Here is a 17,789-nt window from a genome sequence, read left to right as displayed (position 1 = left end):
TAAGCCACATTTGGTGGAACGGGTTTGGGCAGAAACAAACAAGCGCTATATAAAAATGGTATCCACCCGTTTTCAGATTTGAAACCGGCAAAGAAGTGGGAAATTCCCAACACTCTTCCTTCATTCTCTGCTTTCATCTTCTTTTCTCCTACCTAAATAATGGTGAGCAGTTCCAAGGGAGGATCCGCCAGCGACGCCGATAATTCTTCTGCCGACGCCCCCGAATCTCAGTCCAACAGCCTATTCTCCGAGGGCGAGAAGGTTCTCGCCTTCCACGGCCCCCGCATCTACGAAGCCAAAGTACTCCCTAATTCGATTTCTTAGGGTTTTCGTTTTTACTGATTCCACCATTTTTTTTCTTACTTTCTGTAATTAGAGCTCATTAATTTGCTATTTCTTAGCTCCTTTAATTGTTACTTGAATATAATTTCAAATTTGAATTTGTGTATCAATGGAGTTTGCGGATGTTGTCAACATCTTTATATCGAGCTTGTTTCTGAGTTGGGTTAGATGTGTTTTTCTGCGAGGATAACTGTTACATTTGATTTCTTGGGATGTATGTGAAGCTCCCCCTACTTGTTGTGATAAAACTTATAAGGAGGGCTTAGATGCATATTTAAATACACAGAATTCTTGATAGGAAAAATAAATGGAGGATAATTGCATCCGAGATTCTGTTTGTGTAATGCCATTTTGTGTTTGCTTTCCCAATTGCATCCCTAACTCACTTTCTAGGGGAATGGTTTTGAATAATTACCCTTCAGGTGTCACCCTTTCAAGATTCAAATTGATTTTTCGAATATATTACCCCTTTGGTTGTGCTCTTCTTTTCGAAACAAGTCTGCTCGTACTAATGGGGCTTAATGAGTTTAATATCCACTGTTAAAACCAGAGAACTGGGACAAGAAAAATCATTCAAGCACGAAAGATAGAACGAGAAACTGTGCTTCCTTGCAATATTCATAATTCACTGTCTTCTGCTCCTAATACTTCCATGACAAAAAAATCTAGGAACCACTATCTTGGCACCTGAAGTCACAAATTTAATGGCAAGATAATTCATGCCTGCTCTCATCTTTGAATTGACGGTTTAATTTTGTTCCTTCTATCATTTCAAATCATGTGTTACTGGTACATTACTCAGGATCAGTTTATTTCTTTCTTTTTTTTTTTGTTTTTTTTCCTACAACTAGGTTTTTGCTACATATTATTTGATCTTTTGCAATTTTCTAGTTTTCTTTAGTCATGACAGTATTTTTCATTAGTTTCTCTTTTGTGCGTGTAAGGTTCAAAAAACAGAGTTCCGGAAGAATGAGTGGAGATATTTTCTCCATTACCTTGTAAGTTAAATTTCCTACTTTTCTCTATTTGCTCCTAGTTGATTTTGATTGACCATTACCCAATGTGTTTGTGACTTTCTTAACAAAGCCCTTTCTATTAATTGTGTAGCCTATCAATAACATATTTGCCTGGTCTTATTTGTCAAATGGTATACTACTATATATATGCACTCTAATACTCTAATTGGTATATTATCTTGTGCAGGGTTGGAATAAAAAGTGAGCACGCTCCCATCCCTTCACTTCCTTCTTTATTTATCAGACTTGAAGGTCCTATCTCAGTCTCTCTTTCAGTATGCTTTGTAGAACACTTTATATGTGTGTAATAGATTTACCAATTTCTTATAATGCAGTGACAAAATACCCAAATAGATATCAATTATTCAATTCTTGATCACTTTTAATTGTTTGGGTGTTTTCTGTAAATAGAATACATGGCTATTGAATGTCATTGTTTTACCAATTATATAGATTACCTTTCTTCCCTCGTGGAGTCGTGGTTCAGAATTTTGGAATCAAATTAAATATCTTCTTTGGGTAAACATATATTTGTTTTGGCCCTATGATTGGTATGTTAATAGCTGCAACTTTTTCACATTGCCGATACTGGTAGTTCTTTGGTATCACTAACTAAATGTTCAATATGTTGCCAATTAGTTGGGATGAATGGGTGGGCATGGATCGGCTGATGAAATACACCGAAGAGAATATCGTGAAGCAACAGGCCCTTGATAAGAAAGCTGGAGTGGACAAGAATTCTAAATCAGGACGTTCGGGTCAAGCAAAACCAAAAAGTTCAGCTGGTATGGCTCTGTCTTTGATCAGCTAATATCTTAGGGACTCTTCTTGACTCTGTATTTCTTCATCAGATAACATTTTATGTTTGGTGAGCTGTTTTTTTATATGGTATTGACTTAAGTTCTATTCCTCATGGATTTTGTAGATGCTAAAGTGGATAAAGAGGAGGCAAAAACCACAGGTAACTGTTTCCAGATTTCTACATTGTGTGTAATTTCCCACTTGCCCCCATCATATACTCTTCAAAAAATGGGACTTCATCCTGGTCAGTAGTTGAGTAAGCAAGTGGAGGCTAAACTAGGTTGAAAACTGTATTCTCTATGTCAATATTTGATGTAGTTAACCTCTTGATGAAATGAACTAAAGGAAGAAAAATATGGGATTTAGCCGCATAGCAATAAAAATGTATTCTGGACATATTTACCTATTCCATGTCATGAATTTGCAGCTACAAAGGGGAAAAAGCGAAAGGCTGATTCAGGGATTGAGGTTTGTTCTACACTCTCCTCTGGTTGATAGCTTGCAAATTTCACCAAAACAAATTGCGGATTTTATAACAGAAAAATAAATAAAATGTTGTAATTGCAACAATTCAAAAGCGCTGTTATAATTGCAGATTATGTTAAATGTTGTGTTATTTGCGGCATTTACCCTTAAGTATTGATCTCCCAAGTTTTTGGTCTTCTCATTTAGGACAACCCTGCAACAGAAAAACTCATCAAAATTCAAATCCCTCCCAGTTTCAAGAAGCGATTAGTTGAAGATTGGGAGTTTATTACTCAGCAGAACAAGGTAATTGTGCTTTGTTGCTAGAGGATACATTATGTAATTTAAGTAAAAATTTCAGAACAAGAGAAAAACTAACTCATTGCTAATGACAAAGTGCTAATGAGTTGGTACTGACTGCACAGATGCTAATGAGAGCAAAAAAAGTAACTCATAAAGGTTCATGCATACTTTTGCTCTTTTTCTCTTCAGCTAATGAATTAGCAAGTACTTACTCCAGGGTTGCTGTTCATTCTAATCCTTGCTTAAATAGTTGAAGTATCACATGTGAGTGTGATTATAGGGAAAACTTGGGATATCCAGTACTATTTTTCATAACAATTTTGAATAATGTTCTAACACAATCAATGGAAGCATTGCTGAAGTGTGGACCAATTAGGATATCCAGTTATTTTTCCAGGACAGTTAAAAAGAAATGAAAACCTAATATTATGCCCTTTTTCTTTATCAAATTTACAGCATTGGACCTCTTTTTACTTACGTCAAATTCAGATAAGAATGTTATCAAGAATCATGAGCTTTTTACCTAATGCTGATGATTTTTTCTTCTAGACCTCTGTCACCAAATGTCCATCAATCATTCATGTTTAAGGTTTAGTCCTTGATTTCTGATGGATATTGCTGCCCATGTTGTTTCTGCTTCCTGAATTTTGTATTATATGTCTCACTGCAAGTAAACCGTACATATAAACGTTTTCTTTGCTGCAGCTTGTGAAGCTCCCCAGATCACCAAATGTTGACGATATATTGACAAAATATCTTGAACACAGGTCCAAGAAGGATGGCATGTGAGTTTGTTTTCTCATCTGATGCAAACAACTATCTGCCATGTTATACTTTGTGAGTGAAATATGGATGAGTTATTCCTGATATCCAGTTTCAATTAGCTGACAAAAACCATCAGTTTCAGTGAATGAATGGCCCAGCAAAAAACTTTGGTACTCTGTTTGTTAATTGTAGACCATTTATTTTTGTTTGATGGATGGATACTTATAAAGATTGCACGGTCGTGATGGAAGAGAATGCATGCTTTCCCTTCAGAGGAGATGCATTAATATATAATACTCCTACTATAAAGCATGCCCAATGTTTTTTATTTCACTTTGCTTTCTTTTCAGTAATAGACTCTGAAAGTCCACTTGTTAACAGGTTGATTTGTTACAACAATGAGTGGTAATTATCTAAATATCATTTCCCGAGAATTTATTTTATCCTCTTGGTTAGTTTACCCCCATAAATCACAGTAGTTTGACTTTCTGTTCTTGACCATACCCTTAAAAGGTTGGAGCTGCAAGTAGTTTGTTTGTTAGGTAGAATCTTAAGCTATAGATATGTGCATAGTTGGAAATACACCTACTCATATGTTAACTTTAGTTGCATGGTTTTATGTTTTAGGAGTTACATTGTTTAGATCTCAGGGGAAGCAAAGAGAGATTGTATCCTGAAATGTTCAATTTTACATGGCTAATTATACTTTTCGTTTGCATGAGTGCAGGATGACTGATGTGGTTGGAGAAATTTTGAATGGGTTAAGATGTTATTTTGACAAAGCATTGCCAACTATTCTTTTGTACAAAAAGGAGCGCCCACAGTACCGAGAGGCTGTTTCAGATAATACATCTCCATCAACTATATATGGAGCTGAACATTTGTTGCGCCTATTTGGTATGCTTATTGTCAATAAGAACTTAGCAAATCATTGTCAAATATTATTTCATTTTAGTATCATATTAATACTCTTGTTTTGCCTTAATGGAATGCTTATTGTGCTGAAAATGTTCTTGTTGGACTTGGAGTTCACCTTCCTTAAAACATATTTTGACTGTTCTTTTGGTATCTGATTTGGATTGTATGTTTGTGTACTATTATATGCAGTGAAATTGCCAGAGTTGTTGGCTTATGTGAAAATAGATGAGGAGACTTTGATTCGGTTGCAGCAGAGATTGCTCGAATTTCTCAAGTATGCTGTTAATCTTATTGTTTGACTTCATGACATCTCTACTGCTCTATTTATGTGCTTATATGGTGACAAGAAAATAATTATGATCCACATTGCAATTCAATGTGCTGCAATAAGGTTGTCAACATAATGTGCGATGAATAAAGCTAAATATTTGATAGTTTCTCCTCTCTGTCTTGCGTGTTTTCTTGTAACCCCTGCTTATTGTGATATGGGCAAATGCAAGCAGCAACTGACTTGCGTGTCAACGTGCACACTGCTTATGCATGTTGCTTCTTTTTCTGATAATGAAAATTGTCGTATCGTGTATCATATATATTTGTGTTTCACTTTCAATATCTATTCCTATAGAATTCCTTATCATCAAAATATTCTACATCAATTCTTCTGGTCACTTGATTTGAGTAATGCAGACATGGTAAAACATTCACTTGGAATTCAAAGTTGGGACTTTTTATAGTATTTCAGATGTAAACCGTATTTGATTTTCCTGTACTTTACCTTACTACCTATGGTGGTGTTTGATGTAGGTTTCTGCAAAATAACGAGAGCACTTTCTTCCTCTCCGCTTATGATGGTCCTAAAATTACTGAAGGAGGTAGCAAGGGGAAGGATAGCTGACCTGATAATCAATGTGTTCTTGTCATAGTTGCTGGCTTTAATATACCGGGAGAAAAGCATCGGTATGTTTGGGTAATCATGTTGTTGTTTATAGGCAAAACACATTCTTAGGTCCTTATACTTTAGTTAAAATGTTAATTAGGTCCTTGTACAATTTTTTCGTTTTAATAGGTCCCTATACTTTTCACAATATTTTTATCAGGTCCTCGTACGATTTTTCGTTTTAGTAGGTCCTCATACTTTTATCATAACTTTCATTAGGTCCTTGTACAATCTTTTATTTTAGAGACTTTTTACATTTATCTTGGATAATAATCTAAATTTTATTAAACTTAATGAACTTTTTAATATTCCATTATTTAACTTAGCATAGTCTATAAAGATAATATCATCTTGTTATCCAATAATCTCAATAAGTTGTAGACAATAATAAAAAGATTAACCGTGATGATTGAAGATTAAAATCAAAGATTTTTTTAGAATAACTATCCGAATTTTCAATTGATTATTTATATTTATATTGAAAGATACGTTTCCCTGAATATTTATAATCATAAGATAAGTTAAATAATAAAATTAAAAGGTTCATTAAATTTAATTAATTAAATATAAATTATTATCTAAAATAAAAGTAAAAAAATATCTTAAAATAAAATTTTTTATAAGGACCTAATAAAATTTATAATCAAAGTATAAGGACCTATTAAAACGAAAAAAATGTACGAGGATGTGATGAAATTTATGAGAAAGGTATAAGGACCTATTAAAACGAAAAAATTGTACGAGGACCTAATAAATATTTTGATTAAAGTATAAGGACCTAATAATGTGTTTTGCCTTGTTTATAGGCTCTTACATATTGTTGTAGCAACATAGCACTTTATTTAGAAGAGGGATGCATAGTTTCCATTTTTCACATTCTATTTGTAAAACAGCTCCACACCATCAATTTCAACTGTAATATACTTTTTACCTAAATTTGAGACATGCCCTTGATCTTGATGTCCTTGTTTTATGATTTTAGCTCATTTTAGTGCATGCGCTCTAACACGTTTAACATTTTTCATTTGTCATGTTTAACATTATTTCAAGAGAAAAAGGGGAATAAGCTGGGTCCCATGCGCTTTGATGATTGTTGAGACCGATGCATAATGATGCAATTAAAAAAAAAAAAAAAAAAAAAAAACAATCACATAGATCAATCAATGACCATAAACCTGTAAGTTTAATTAAACTAATTTACAATAATTGAATTAAATAAAAAGATTAATTGCTGTAAAAATCTATGGTTTAGGACAATAAGCATCTGTCTCGTTCGTACTTTGGATACCAATATAACCATGGAAGGTTGTTTGAAGTGACTAATTCCTAGCTAGATCTATAGGTCAAATTCTTGAATATTGGAAGTTATAATCAAAATAGTTATTTTATGACGAAATGAACGAGCTTCCATTTTACTGGAGTACAATTAACACACAGCAATACGTCAACAATGATTGGAGGAATGAAACTTCCATTCCTAAAACAGAAAGAAAAAACTAACATGCATATCAAAATGATGTATTCATTAGATCTGAGCTAGAACAAATGAACAATGCAGAAATTGAGTTGTAACCAATATTTGTATTTCTTGTAATCTAAAAACAAAACATCTGATCTAAGTGTAAAACAATGGCTGGATCACCACTCTAAGAGAGAGAATGCTGTAAATCTCATCCAAGAGCAAACATCGATCATGAAAGAACACAGATGGAAACATCTATCATGAGTACAGAGTGTAAGGAATGCACCAATTTGGCTATTTCAAAGAGACCATCCAGTGCCCGAAACAGAGTAGCTTCATCACACTCGATCAAAAACATCTTGCCCAAATTAAGTCCACCCCTACTTTCAATGTATAGAAAATTGCTGCATATTCTTCATAGAAGCCGGCTGAGAGACTTAATTAGCAGTTTCAAGTTCTTTCTTGTGGCTTCATCCCCGGTAAATCCCAATATATCGGAGCTTATGTTCTGCACACATGGTTGCTGGTAAATAAAACAATAATTTTGCAAAAAGTATAATGATAATAATAATACGTTCTAAGCATCGCGACCAAGACAGAATCTAGTTAAACATACCTCAATGTTCTTCAGTGTGAAAATGAGAGTGTAGATAGACTTCTGAATTAGTTCTGTGTTCTCTGGAGTTAATATTGATGATTGGACCTTTCTGCATAATCCACATATTATGCATCATTAGCTGATTTTCAAAGAACAGATGATGAAAAACCTCAATGCCATAAACATCATCTATAAGGATAAATTATTTGGCAAGAATCTCATGAATTTTGAAGCAACTTATAGTTTCAAGTCATGGGATACCTATGTCAAAAAGATTTGTAGACTAGGTTAAGTAAATGACACGCAGGGAAACGTGCAATCATTTTCTTTTTGATTCGATTCATTAAAACAAAAGCTGGACACAGCTTCAAGGTGTATAAAAAAAGAATAACATCTATTGGACTATCAATGGTTCAATGTATAAAGTATTTGCGTAATTTTACATATAATATTTCTTCTTCATCTCAAAACCAAACTGAAGACTAAAGTCTACCTCAGATCCTCAGAAGCTCGTGTAAGGCTTTTGGTTAAATTCTTGGCTTCTTTCAGCAAACCACTATCATGAACTTCAGCCAGTATAGGTTCTACATCTTCAGCTAGAGCTTGAATCTGAGAAATCACTACATCAGAGACCGGATCTTGCATGAGATACATTCCATGTAATTTAGATAGAATAGAAAAAAATATTTTAAGATTCAGAGCAAGATATTTGTTACTTTTGCAGTGTCACAAATATTAGTATCACTAGTCTATCAATTCTAAGATAAAAGATTGGCTAGTAGTATCTAACTGAGATGGCACACTGTAAATTTTTAATAGTGAAAATGCCACTAAGCAAGCCAAAAGAAGCTGACTGTTGCGATGATAATAGAGCAACAGTAAGGTAACAAAAAGCACGTGGACTGTACCTTTGTAAGCAAAGGCCTCGCCTCTTCAACAACAGCAGCAATCTGCTCAGCCAAGGAATAGGTATTCGCCACACCTATTCCTTCAACTTCACGCCCGATGCGAGTAAATATTCCAACCAATGCATCCAAGCTCACCCCCTGGCGCCCCTTCAACTTTTGCCTGTCACACACAATAAGACCCTCTTTAACACAACCAGCATGAAGAGGCCCAACCGATGGCACCGGAATGGGATCTTTTGGTGTGATATCAATGAGTGTTTCCATAAGAAGGCCGGATTGATTGACTTCAACCACCGAGTTCCTTGGTATTATTACTTTATCATCTTCAATCTGTAAGTATCAACATCAATAAAACCTCAGTGATTTTCAGTACACACATTGAAGCCACAAGTGGAAAACAAGCCTCACCTCAACTATAGCCTCAATATTCCTCAACGAGGGGTTCACACGAACCACATTGCCAACATTAACCCCTCTAATCCTGACAGGCGTTCCGGTGCAAATGCCAGAAGCCTGATCGAACTCGAAAACAGCCAAGTACTTGTTAAACTTTGATCTCAACTGAAACCCCCTCAACCAAGCCAAGCTAAATGCCAACAGAAACGCCCCAGAAATGAGGAACAAGCCAACTCCACCCTCCCACACGCTTTTCCCCCCAAAACCGAAATCACTCAAAGGCCTCAGAGTTTGCTTCCAAATTGCCCTAGGAACATCCAGAGCCAGAGAGAGGAGGCTCTTCGATTCACTCTGAAGGTTATGATCCGCATCAGCAGATGATGAGTTGGCTCTGATAGTAAGAGCTTTCCTATTCCTATTTCTAAGAGGAGTAGTCAGACAGGGCAAGGAGCTCAATGCAACATACTCTGAATTAGGTTTCACAGAAAAAGATCTCAGAAGCAAGGAATTCGTTTCCATGTTCAATTCAACTTTAGACTGAGAACTTATAATTCAATCCAATAGTTGACGATTGTGGATTTCTGGATACTATCCTCAATCATTGACATTGATCAACCGCTAAAAGAGTTGCTGAAATGAAAATTCACGGCGTGCATCAACCAAAATGCAGTAGAAATTAGTGTAAAGTAGCTGGTGAATGCAGAGGAAATATTAAGAATGATTAAATTATGGAAAGCTACAAAGGAAGAGATACCATATAGCTATTTGATTGAGGTTGGAAGCTCCGGAGAAACCAATCCCTAGCCTGAACCCCAGTGAGTGATAGAGAGAGAGAGTAGTGAGAAGGTCGCAGTGACGAGAGCTAGAGTGAGATATGGGCTGGGCCGTTTCGATAAGTCAGAATTTTGATTTGAAGCCCATATGCGTGATACTACTTTAATAAATAAATTTAAGTTAGAGAGTTTAGTTTTAGTTGATTATAAACTTCACTTTTAGATACTCTCTTTTCGTCTATAAAAAAAAATTTCATTTCTGAACTACATGAATTTTAATATATAATTAATAAAAATATGGAAAAAAAATAAAAAAAGTTGGTAAATAGGAGTATGAAAGAAAAAGAAAAAGTGATAAGAGATTAGTATTAATTTTGATGGACAAAATGAAATAGAAAACTAGGATTGTTTTTCGGACGGGGGGGCATATTAAATTTATAATGAAAGGTGAATTAAGTGAGTTAGAGTAATGTGAACTCATTTACTAGTAAAAGTATAATGAGATTCAACAGAATGAAACGACAAAAACAAATTCCTATTATCATATAAAGAGAGTAAAATCTCATCTTTAAAACAATGGTAGCGATTTAAATATGACTTTTTATAAATTTGGTTAATTTATAAATAGTTTCTCATCATACAGATTTTATGTAAAATCGATGGCGAAGTGGTAGCCGACTCGACATGAGGATTAAGGTGGATGAGTATCCATGAAGTGCATTGGATAATATACTTATGTATTGGCCTAAAAATGCTCACCTAGGATATAGTATTATGAAAATTGTCAACCAATTGGCATGCAATTTGCTCCGATCAAACCGGCCTAGCCCAAAAACTCGGGTTCTTATCACGAGCTTTAAGAATATGATAATTACTTTTAAATTACAATTTTAAAAATAAAATTTATTTGAAAATTTTGGTTGGGTCGAGTTTGGACTAGGCCCGTTTGATAGAAGCAATTTAACTAATCGCACGGCGACGAGTGATTATTATTATTATTATTATTATTATTATTATTATTATTATTATTATTATTATTATTATACATTTACTGCAAAAGAAATAGAGAAAAAAAGTCAAATTAGTTGGTCAATATTTGAGGTTGGATTTTGTATTTGATGACGAATTCTCAATTCCGGTATTTATAGTTATGGGACGTTGTTTGGTCCTACACGATTACTAAATGCTAGTACTACTATTCTGTGTTTACTGCAAGATTATTTTATTAATTAGTCAAAAAACTATACTACTACATATTATAAAGCAACCTTAATTAACATTATTAATTTAATTATACATGTGAACCCTTACCGAGTTATGATATATCCAACCTCGATTAAATAATAACAGCAAACAGAAAATAAGAAAACGAAAAATAATGTCATTAATTACAATAAAGGTGTTGTGATCTTGGGAAAATCGATGTGTCTTTTAGTTGCAAAGGTGTAGTGTGATGGATTTGTAAATTAATCTCATAGTTTGAATAGATTTATCAAAAAATCTTATAGTTTGATTCGGCAGTGGTGCATTAAGTGCATTGCGATGTGTTTACTGCAAGATTATTTCTTATTGTTGTTTGTTTGATTTTAGCTTGGAACTAGCCTGCTCGTTAGCAAAAAAAAAAAAATTTAAAATAAAGCTCAAATCGACGTATTGTGCTATTTCGGTAATTTCGGTAATAACTTTCACATTCTTTTGAATGTGAGAGCATACAATTATTGAATAAAGGATAACAAAACAAAGAATTCTTCGCTAAGAAACTACAGAAAATAATAAATCAAAGAAAAAAAAATGATCGAATTGAATATGTGGTTAAAAATAATAAATAAATAATAATAATAAATGAGCCTTCATATGCATAGATCTTAATTTAATGTCCAGCCCCAGGGCTCGGACCCGAATCCTTGACTGCTCCGAGCGGTTTAGCATCTGTATACTTGTTTCCTTCCCCAGGGCTCGGACCCGAATCCTTAATTCCTCCGAGCGGTTTAGCATCCGTATACTTGTGTCCTGCCCCGGGGCTCGGACCCGAATCCTTAACACCTCCGAGTGTATATCCATCCACAACCGTGTGCCCTGCCCCGAGACTCGGCCCATCCTTCACTACGTCAGGCGAAGGCACCGCACTCAGACGACGCGCACCGCTCACCAACACGATCGAGCTAGCCAAAAGGAAGAGGACCAATATGTTGATCGCTTTGATTGCCATTTGAAATATTGAATGCAATAAAATTATTTCAAGTGATTTTAATTTGTTGTAGTGATGATCGATATGGTAAAATTGATCGTGGATGCAAGTATTTATACTAACGATTTATTGACTAGGAGTGACGTGAAATAATTTTTGGGAAGTTGCATGGGAGTTTCATGAGTTTTGAAAATTGAAAAATTAAAATAAAGAGTCTAAGTTGGGTACGTAGCATTTGTCATTGGAAGAGATGAGTTTTATTTGCTTATTGAGGTTGCATGTTCTCAATTCATGCTATATGGATTATTTTGGTTTCTATTTTAGGGACCACGACCAACATGTTTGAATTCAATTTTTTGGAATTTAATTTTTAAGGTGGAATTGAAACTGTTGCATGCTTACTTGTGCAATAGTATTGTTGAATAGTATAGGTTGTCGTTCAAACTAATTCTCCACGTGTGCAATTGAGATTTCTGGCTGCTATGCATTAGGCAATACTTATTTTCATAGCGGACTAAGTTTGGTCGCCTCAAGTGAAAAAATACTACCTATTGAGTATCATATTTAGTGTGGGTACAAGTTTAAAGAAATGTAAAAAAAATAGGTTGAATAAGTTAATGGATTATGAGTCCTACTTATATATATATATTAGTTTTATATTAAAAATGTGAGTAGAATTGGTTGGTGAAATGTGAGATCTACTTACCTTTTATAGTAAAAGTAAAATGTGACTCTTATTGTGGGACTGACACATATGGGACGGAGGTAGTATTTAATTGTACATTGGTTAATAATAGGAAAGAAGATCGATTTTGTCATTGTTTAAAATATTTATTAGAAAATATTTCTTCATTCATCCTATTCTAAGTAACGTATTTTTGTTTTGAAATATCTCATTTAAACGCCACATTCATCAAAATAGAAATGCCACCCTCACTCTTTTTTTCTTTTCACTACTTAACTCATAAAATAACACTGCATAAAATTACATGACAAATAAAAAATGTTCCATCTAAAATGGGACATAGGAGTATAATGTTGAGATAACTCTCATTAGGTACCCAATTTTTAAGAATAAAATTTCCACAAATTTTTTAGAATAAGTATAATGGCACGATAGCTAATATTTCACCTCAATTATTGACGTGGTCATGAACATCTAAGGTGTAATCTCAGTTGTTGCTTCCTCGTTCTCAATTAAATATCTCATATTTCATTATTTGTACGATCTCCAATAAATGTCATTCCATTTTTAGTAAGTGGATTACATATTCCACTAACTCATTAATGTTACTCACGATTAGTATATGAGTGAACTACACATTTAGTCTCTAGCTTTTGGACTTGTAACACCACTTACCACTGACAAAAAAAAAAAACATTACCATAAATTCCTATAACAGTGAACTACGCATTCTAGTTTCTATTTCATTCCATAAATTCATCGTTGTTTCACTTTCAATTTATCATCCACTCTATATTACTTCATATGTCCGCCGTTATATGTTACTAGTTTTTGGGAGTTGTCGGACCTCACATTCCGCTAACTCATTATCTCTCATATTTTATTGTAAAACTATATAAAATTCATATTTTATTAACTTTTTTCAACTTACTTTTTATTATATTTCTTAAAATTGTGTCAGATCAACATGACGTGTAATGGTGATCGGTGGCAGAGGGAGTATGATCTATTTTCGGTAGCATGCTTACTTATGTAATCAAAATCTTTTCCCGACTATTTATGCAGATCATACCATATGTTTCGTATGCTAAATTATTTGCGAATTTTTATTGTATTTTCTCTCATCAATATGATTTAGGATCGATTTGTGAGTATGTGATTTGAGTTTTGAGGTGTTTTTCCATTAGATGGTTTTCTTACGTCATATACAAAGATTATAATCTGTGTAGGTTTATCATTAATTTACTCGTTGCCTAGGATGAAAAATCAAATAATCTATGTTGTACTAAATGTTGCGACAACTTATTGAGATTTGGTCTAAATTTGATTTTCAAACCTAAACAAGTCAAAGCTTAAGAAATGAGAAAACTAAATATGACATGTGCGAGTGGATTTTCAAGCCGACTAATCTACACCCATCAATTGGCCACATATGGCCGCACCACACATTCTCAATACTTAATCTAGAAGTCAATCATAAACAGTAACCAATTGCATATTAATGTCAAATTTCCAACTTTTATTATAGCAAGATTCACCAACCCAAATGGTGGCTGTTGAATTGCTTTAGTTGAACTTAGTGTGTACCAATTACAAATTGTGTTCTCCAACTAACTAACATCCTAATTAATTAAATATGTCCAATTAATCAAAACCCAAATAAACTCAGTCCACTTAAAACGTTTTTCCTTCAATTATTATAGGTCCAAAGTTATCACTTGAGTAAATGGAGAACCACTATTGGTGCTCTTACAAAAACAAACAAATCAGACATTTCCTCTCTCATCGAATGAAAATTGAAATGGACATCGTGGAAACTTATTGGTTCGATTTGTTGAGCTTGGCTGTGATTATGTTCAATATGTTGAGCTTTGTGTTCGACCTCTTTAGTTGATTATGATAACGTGTTCGATCTATTGAGTTTGGTTGCCAATAATCCAAATTTCATTCTATAGATTTTGGATCACCAGTATAAAGTTCATCAACAATGCAATGTATGTGGTTGTTCCAACTTCATTTTTCAGGCTGTAGTATATAGTGTTAAATTGCCCCTGACCAAATGCTTGTTTACTTTTAAGGAATATATGGGAGTTGTCTTAAATTTATCAGCCTCACAGGCATAGATCTATAAACAATACTCGATTCGTTCTTAGTAGAAATGGTTGGAACTTCCAAATTGCTACAATTCATGAGATTACACAATACAAAACCATGAGGCACAAACACTAACCATATCATACATAAAAAACCAGTTCCAATATAGCACACATAAAAACCATGAGGCAACAAGCACTAGACAAATTTTAAAAAAAAAACAACAATACACCATGAGGAACTTAGTGTCACCTCCCTCCATCCATATCCAGCAATAAAAACACCTCACTCCCATTAGGCAGGTTCGAAGCCACACCGCTGAACGATCCACTAACTGAGTCGTCCCCCTCAACTGTGAAGCTATCCGTGGGCAGCCGCTTAAGGACCGGCATGGCCACGCCCCATGACACCTCGGTCGTGGTGTCCTCATACGGCTGCCTCGGCACGGCCGAGTGCTGAAGCTGGCGGCAGTACTCCAAATCCCACAACACATCCACCATATTAGGCCTATCAGCCCCATTATCCTGCAAACACTTCTCCACAATCTCACCAAACTTCCTTAAAGAATTCGGATCAATCTTCCCCTCAAGACAAGGATCCACAACCTTCTCCAACTCCCCCTTCTTCTGCCAAACCATCCCCCAATCCGCCAAGTTCACCTCCTCCCTCGGCAGCTCCTGATCAACCGCTGGCCTCGCGCATAACACCTCCAGCAGCACCACCCCGAACGAGTACACATCCGATTTCTGCGTAAGCTGCAGGCACCTAAAGTACTCCGGATCTAAATACCCGAAGCTGCCCTTCACCTCCGTACTCACATGAGTCTGATCAAGCGGCCCGGAATGAGACAGCCCAAAATCAGCCACCTTCGCCATGTAGCTCTCGTCCAACAAGATGTTCGTCGACTTGATGTCTCTATGAATGATCGTCCCGGTCAATCCAGTATGCAAATAATGAATCCCCTTTGCTGCCTCACAGCATATCCGCAGCCTCTCGTCCCACGAGAGGCTGCGTATCACATCCCCATACAAATGCTCCCTCAAAGTGCCATTCTCCATGAACTCATACACAAGTATCATCTCGCCCTTCTCGTCGCAGTAGCCAACGAGCGAGACGAGATGCTGGCATCGTATCTTCGACAAAACTCTTATCTCCGTGTGAAACTCCTCAAACCCCTGCCCGTGCCCTGCCTCACTCCTCTTTATAGCCACTCTGTTTCCATTCCTCAGCGTCCCCTTGTATACTTTCCCGAAACCCCCCTCTCCGATCAGCAGCTTCGTGTCGAAGTGATTCGTCGCGAAGAGGATCCCGGACAGCGGGATCTTCAGCCCGAGGTTCAAGTCAGCAAATACCGATGACCGAGCAGTAGTCCTACTATAAGAACTCCCCAACGGCCAATTCAAATTACCCTTCCTGAAACGAAGAAACATCACACCGAAAAATACTCCCAAAACCAACACCAATCCACCAAGACAAGAGCCAAGAATGACAAACAATCGTTTCCCAGATGAAGCACCATCTTCAGAATCAGAGGCCTTGTCTGTAAGCAGCTCCATTATCTCCACACCATTCAACATTGCATTTCAAACAACCATTTCTAAGTCGGGGCCAACGCTTACATTCATAAAAACGGAATCATCCGATTCCACCACATGATCTTTATAAAAGGGAGCTGCCCCCTGAGAAATCTCACCCCAAGGATACACATTATAATGATAATTACCATAGATAAACAGATAGAATTTAAAGAACTCATTCGAGGTATCACTAACAATGTCACAAAAATGCAACCTCAAGAGATGGTTAACTCCCTTCTTAACCTCAAACCGCCACGAAATATTATCGGAGCTGTTAGTATTCTTCTCTTTCGCAGTGTTGTAAACATTATCAGGAGCAATGAATTTCGTAGCTGCACCATCCAGTCCATCCTGATACTTAATGTCATCACCATAAGTATGGGGCTTGGAAGTGTTTCCGGAGAGCAAATACGGATCATCGGGAGCCCAATACCTCATCAGCGTATCCGTCCCCCTCGTAACGTTTTCCTCTCCGACGTTAATCCTATGAACAACCCTGAAATTATCCAAAACGCCCGTAAAGTTTCCGCGACTTCCCTGCCTAGTCACGCGAGGAGTATGAAGAGTAGCATAATCAGGAATTAGCTCCGGGGGCGCGAGGAAGACCTCGATCGCGTTGACGAAGAATTTGATCTTCAGCTTCCCTGCGGTTGCCTTGATCAGGAACTCTTCCACGAGAGGGAAGCTGCTGCTCTGGGCGGTGAAATTGGATAGGAGGGAGAAGCCGGCGGCGGAGACGTTGAAGAAGGGGTTTCCGAGGGAGGGGAAGGGGAAGAAATGCAAGCGCACGACGTAGGTGCCGTTTTGGTACAAATTGAGGTCGTAGGAGGATGGTTCTGTGAAGATTCTTGCGGTTAAGTAGAGTGGGAGGGTTTGATTTGAGGCAGCGGAGGTGGTGGTGGTGGTGCCGGTCGAGGAAAGTGAGAAGTTGGAGGGGTTCTCGTCGCTGGTGAAGCTGCGGTTGTAGGTGAAGAGGGAGGAATGGGAGCCGCAGTTGATGAAGTAGTAGTCGGGGAGAGTGTAGGAGGATGAGGGGAAGAGGAGAGATGAGAAGTGGAGGAGAAAGATGAGGGAAAGTGATGAGAGTATGTTGTTGTTGGGATGAAGGGACTCCATGCACGATTGACAATTATTGCAGTCGAGTTATGGAATGGAAGTAGCAAATTATTTGATTGAAGGAGGGTAGAAGATAAGTGGAAGAGCTTGACTTGAAGTTGATTTGGCCCTCACAATTATGGAGAGTTACTATTATTCTACCCTTATTCGTTTGATTTTTTATTTTTAATCGTTGCTACATACTCCCTTTATTTAAAAAAATAAAATAGGTAAGTTATAAATGACACGGATTTTAATTCGCAATTGATAAAGTAATAAAAAGAAAAAATGTGATAGAATTAGTATCATTGCAATTTATGGTTCATATTTAGAATGTTGTATAGAGTTAGTATTAGTTTTAAAAAAATTATTTTTAAAATTAGTCTAATTTTGATGAATATTTCAAAATAGCAAAATTAGGTTATTTTTTATCGAAGGAATATGATTGTGAGACCAAGCAAGCTCC

At 36.1% G+C, this 17,789-nt stretch overlaps 2 protein-coding genes and 1 pseudogene across 4 annotated transcripts; 1 reads left to right on the top strand and 2 right to left on the bottom strand.

The window, feature by feature from the left end:
• On the top strand, window positions 1-6,507 carry LOC148930283 (protein MRG1-like). Of its 2 annotated transcripts, XR_016136996.1 has the most exons (12): window positions 1-300; window positions 1,287-1,340; window positions 1,546-1,559; window positions 1,998-2,143; window positions 2,284-2,319; window positions 2,587-2,627; window positions 2,832-2,930; window positions 3,633-3,712; window positions 4,420-4,589; window positions 4,800-4,884; window positions 5,415-5,599; window positions 6,354-6,507. XR_016136996.1 is itself a non-coding variant. In XM_089068148.1 (11 exons), the coding sequence occupies exons 1-11, from the start codon at window positions 160-162 to the stop codon at window positions 5,503-5,505; spliced, it is 957 nt and encodes a 318-aa protein (XP_088924274.1). In that variant the 5' UTR covers window positions 1-159; the 3' UTR covers window positions 5,506-5,845. The 2 variants fall into 2 exon arrangements, 1 of the variants encoding a protein (XP_088924274.1); XM_089068148.1 differs by lacking the exon at window positions 6,354-6,507 and having other exon boundaries at window positions 5,415-5,845.
• Window positions 6,508-7,053: 546 nt separating this feature from the next.
• LOC125212262 (protein TRIGALACTOSYLDIACYLGLYCEROL 2, chloroplastic) lies at window positions 7,054-9,816 on the bottom strand. 2 transcript variants are annotated; one of them, XM_089068146.1, is made up of 6 exons: window positions 9,666-9,816; window positions 8,924-9,541; window positions 8,516-8,845; window positions 8,101-8,216; window positions 7,626-7,716; window positions 7,054-7,517 (listed from the first exon to the last, which is right to left on the bottom strand). In XM_089068146.1, exons 2-6 carry the CDS (start codon window positions 9,428-9,430, stop codon window positions 7,425-7,427), a joined length of 1,137 nt encoding a protein of 378 aa, XP_088924272.1. In that variant the 5' UTR covers window positions 9,431-9,541; window positions 9,666-9,816; the 3' UTR covers window positions 7,054-7,424. The 2 variants fall into 2 exon arrangements, with proteins under 2 accessions (XP_088924272.1, XP_088924273.1); XM_089068147.1 differs by having other exon boundaries at window positions 8,924-9,770.
• Window positions 9,817-14,699: 4,883 nt separating this feature from the next.
• Window positions 14,700-17,393, bottom strand: LOC148930282 (putative receptor-like protein kinase At5g24010 pseudogene; annotated as a pseudogene).
• Between the last annotated feature and the right edge of the window lie 396 nt (window positions 17,394-17,789).

This window comes from Salvia hispanica, chromosome 3 (assembly GCF_029641045.1).
Source record: "Salvia hispanica isolate PSC_SH4W2 chromosome 3, Shi_PSC_v1, whole genome shotgun sequence".
Lineage (NCBI taxonomy): Eukaryota > Viridiplantae > Streptophyta > Magnoliopsida > Lamiales > Lamiaceae > Salvia > Salvia hispanica.
The sequence above is the reverse complement of the archived record's forward strand: the minus strand, read 5'-3'. Positions and strand labels throughout refer to the sequence as shown.

Bases quoted from the DNA above. Each gene is read 5' to 3' on its own strand.
- LOC148930283 (XM_089068148.1), top strand. From the start codon at position 160: ATGGTGAGCAGTTCCAAGGGAGGATCCGCCAGCGACGCCGATAATTCT. The intron at 3,713-4,419 runs GTGAGTTTGTTT...GCATGAGTGCAG, and splicing joins AGGTCCAAGAAGGATGGCAT to GATGACTGATGTGGTTGGAG. The intron at 4,590-4,799 runs GTATGCTTATTG...TATTATATGCAG, and splicing joins ACATTTGTTGCGCCTATTTG to TGAAATTGCCAGAGTTGTTG.
- LOC125212262 (XM_089068146.1), bottom strand. From the start codon at position 9,430: ATGGAAACGAATTCCTTGCTTCTGAGATCTTTTTCTGTGAAACCTAAT. The intron at 7,717-8,100 runs GTAGACTTTAGT...TGGATTATGCAG, and splicing joins CGAGCTTCTGAGGATCTGAG to AAAGGTCCAATCATCAATAT. The intron at 7,518-7,625 runs GTATGTTTAACT...CCATGTGTGCAG, and splicing joins TCACACTGAAGAACATTGAG to AACATAAGCTCCGATATATT.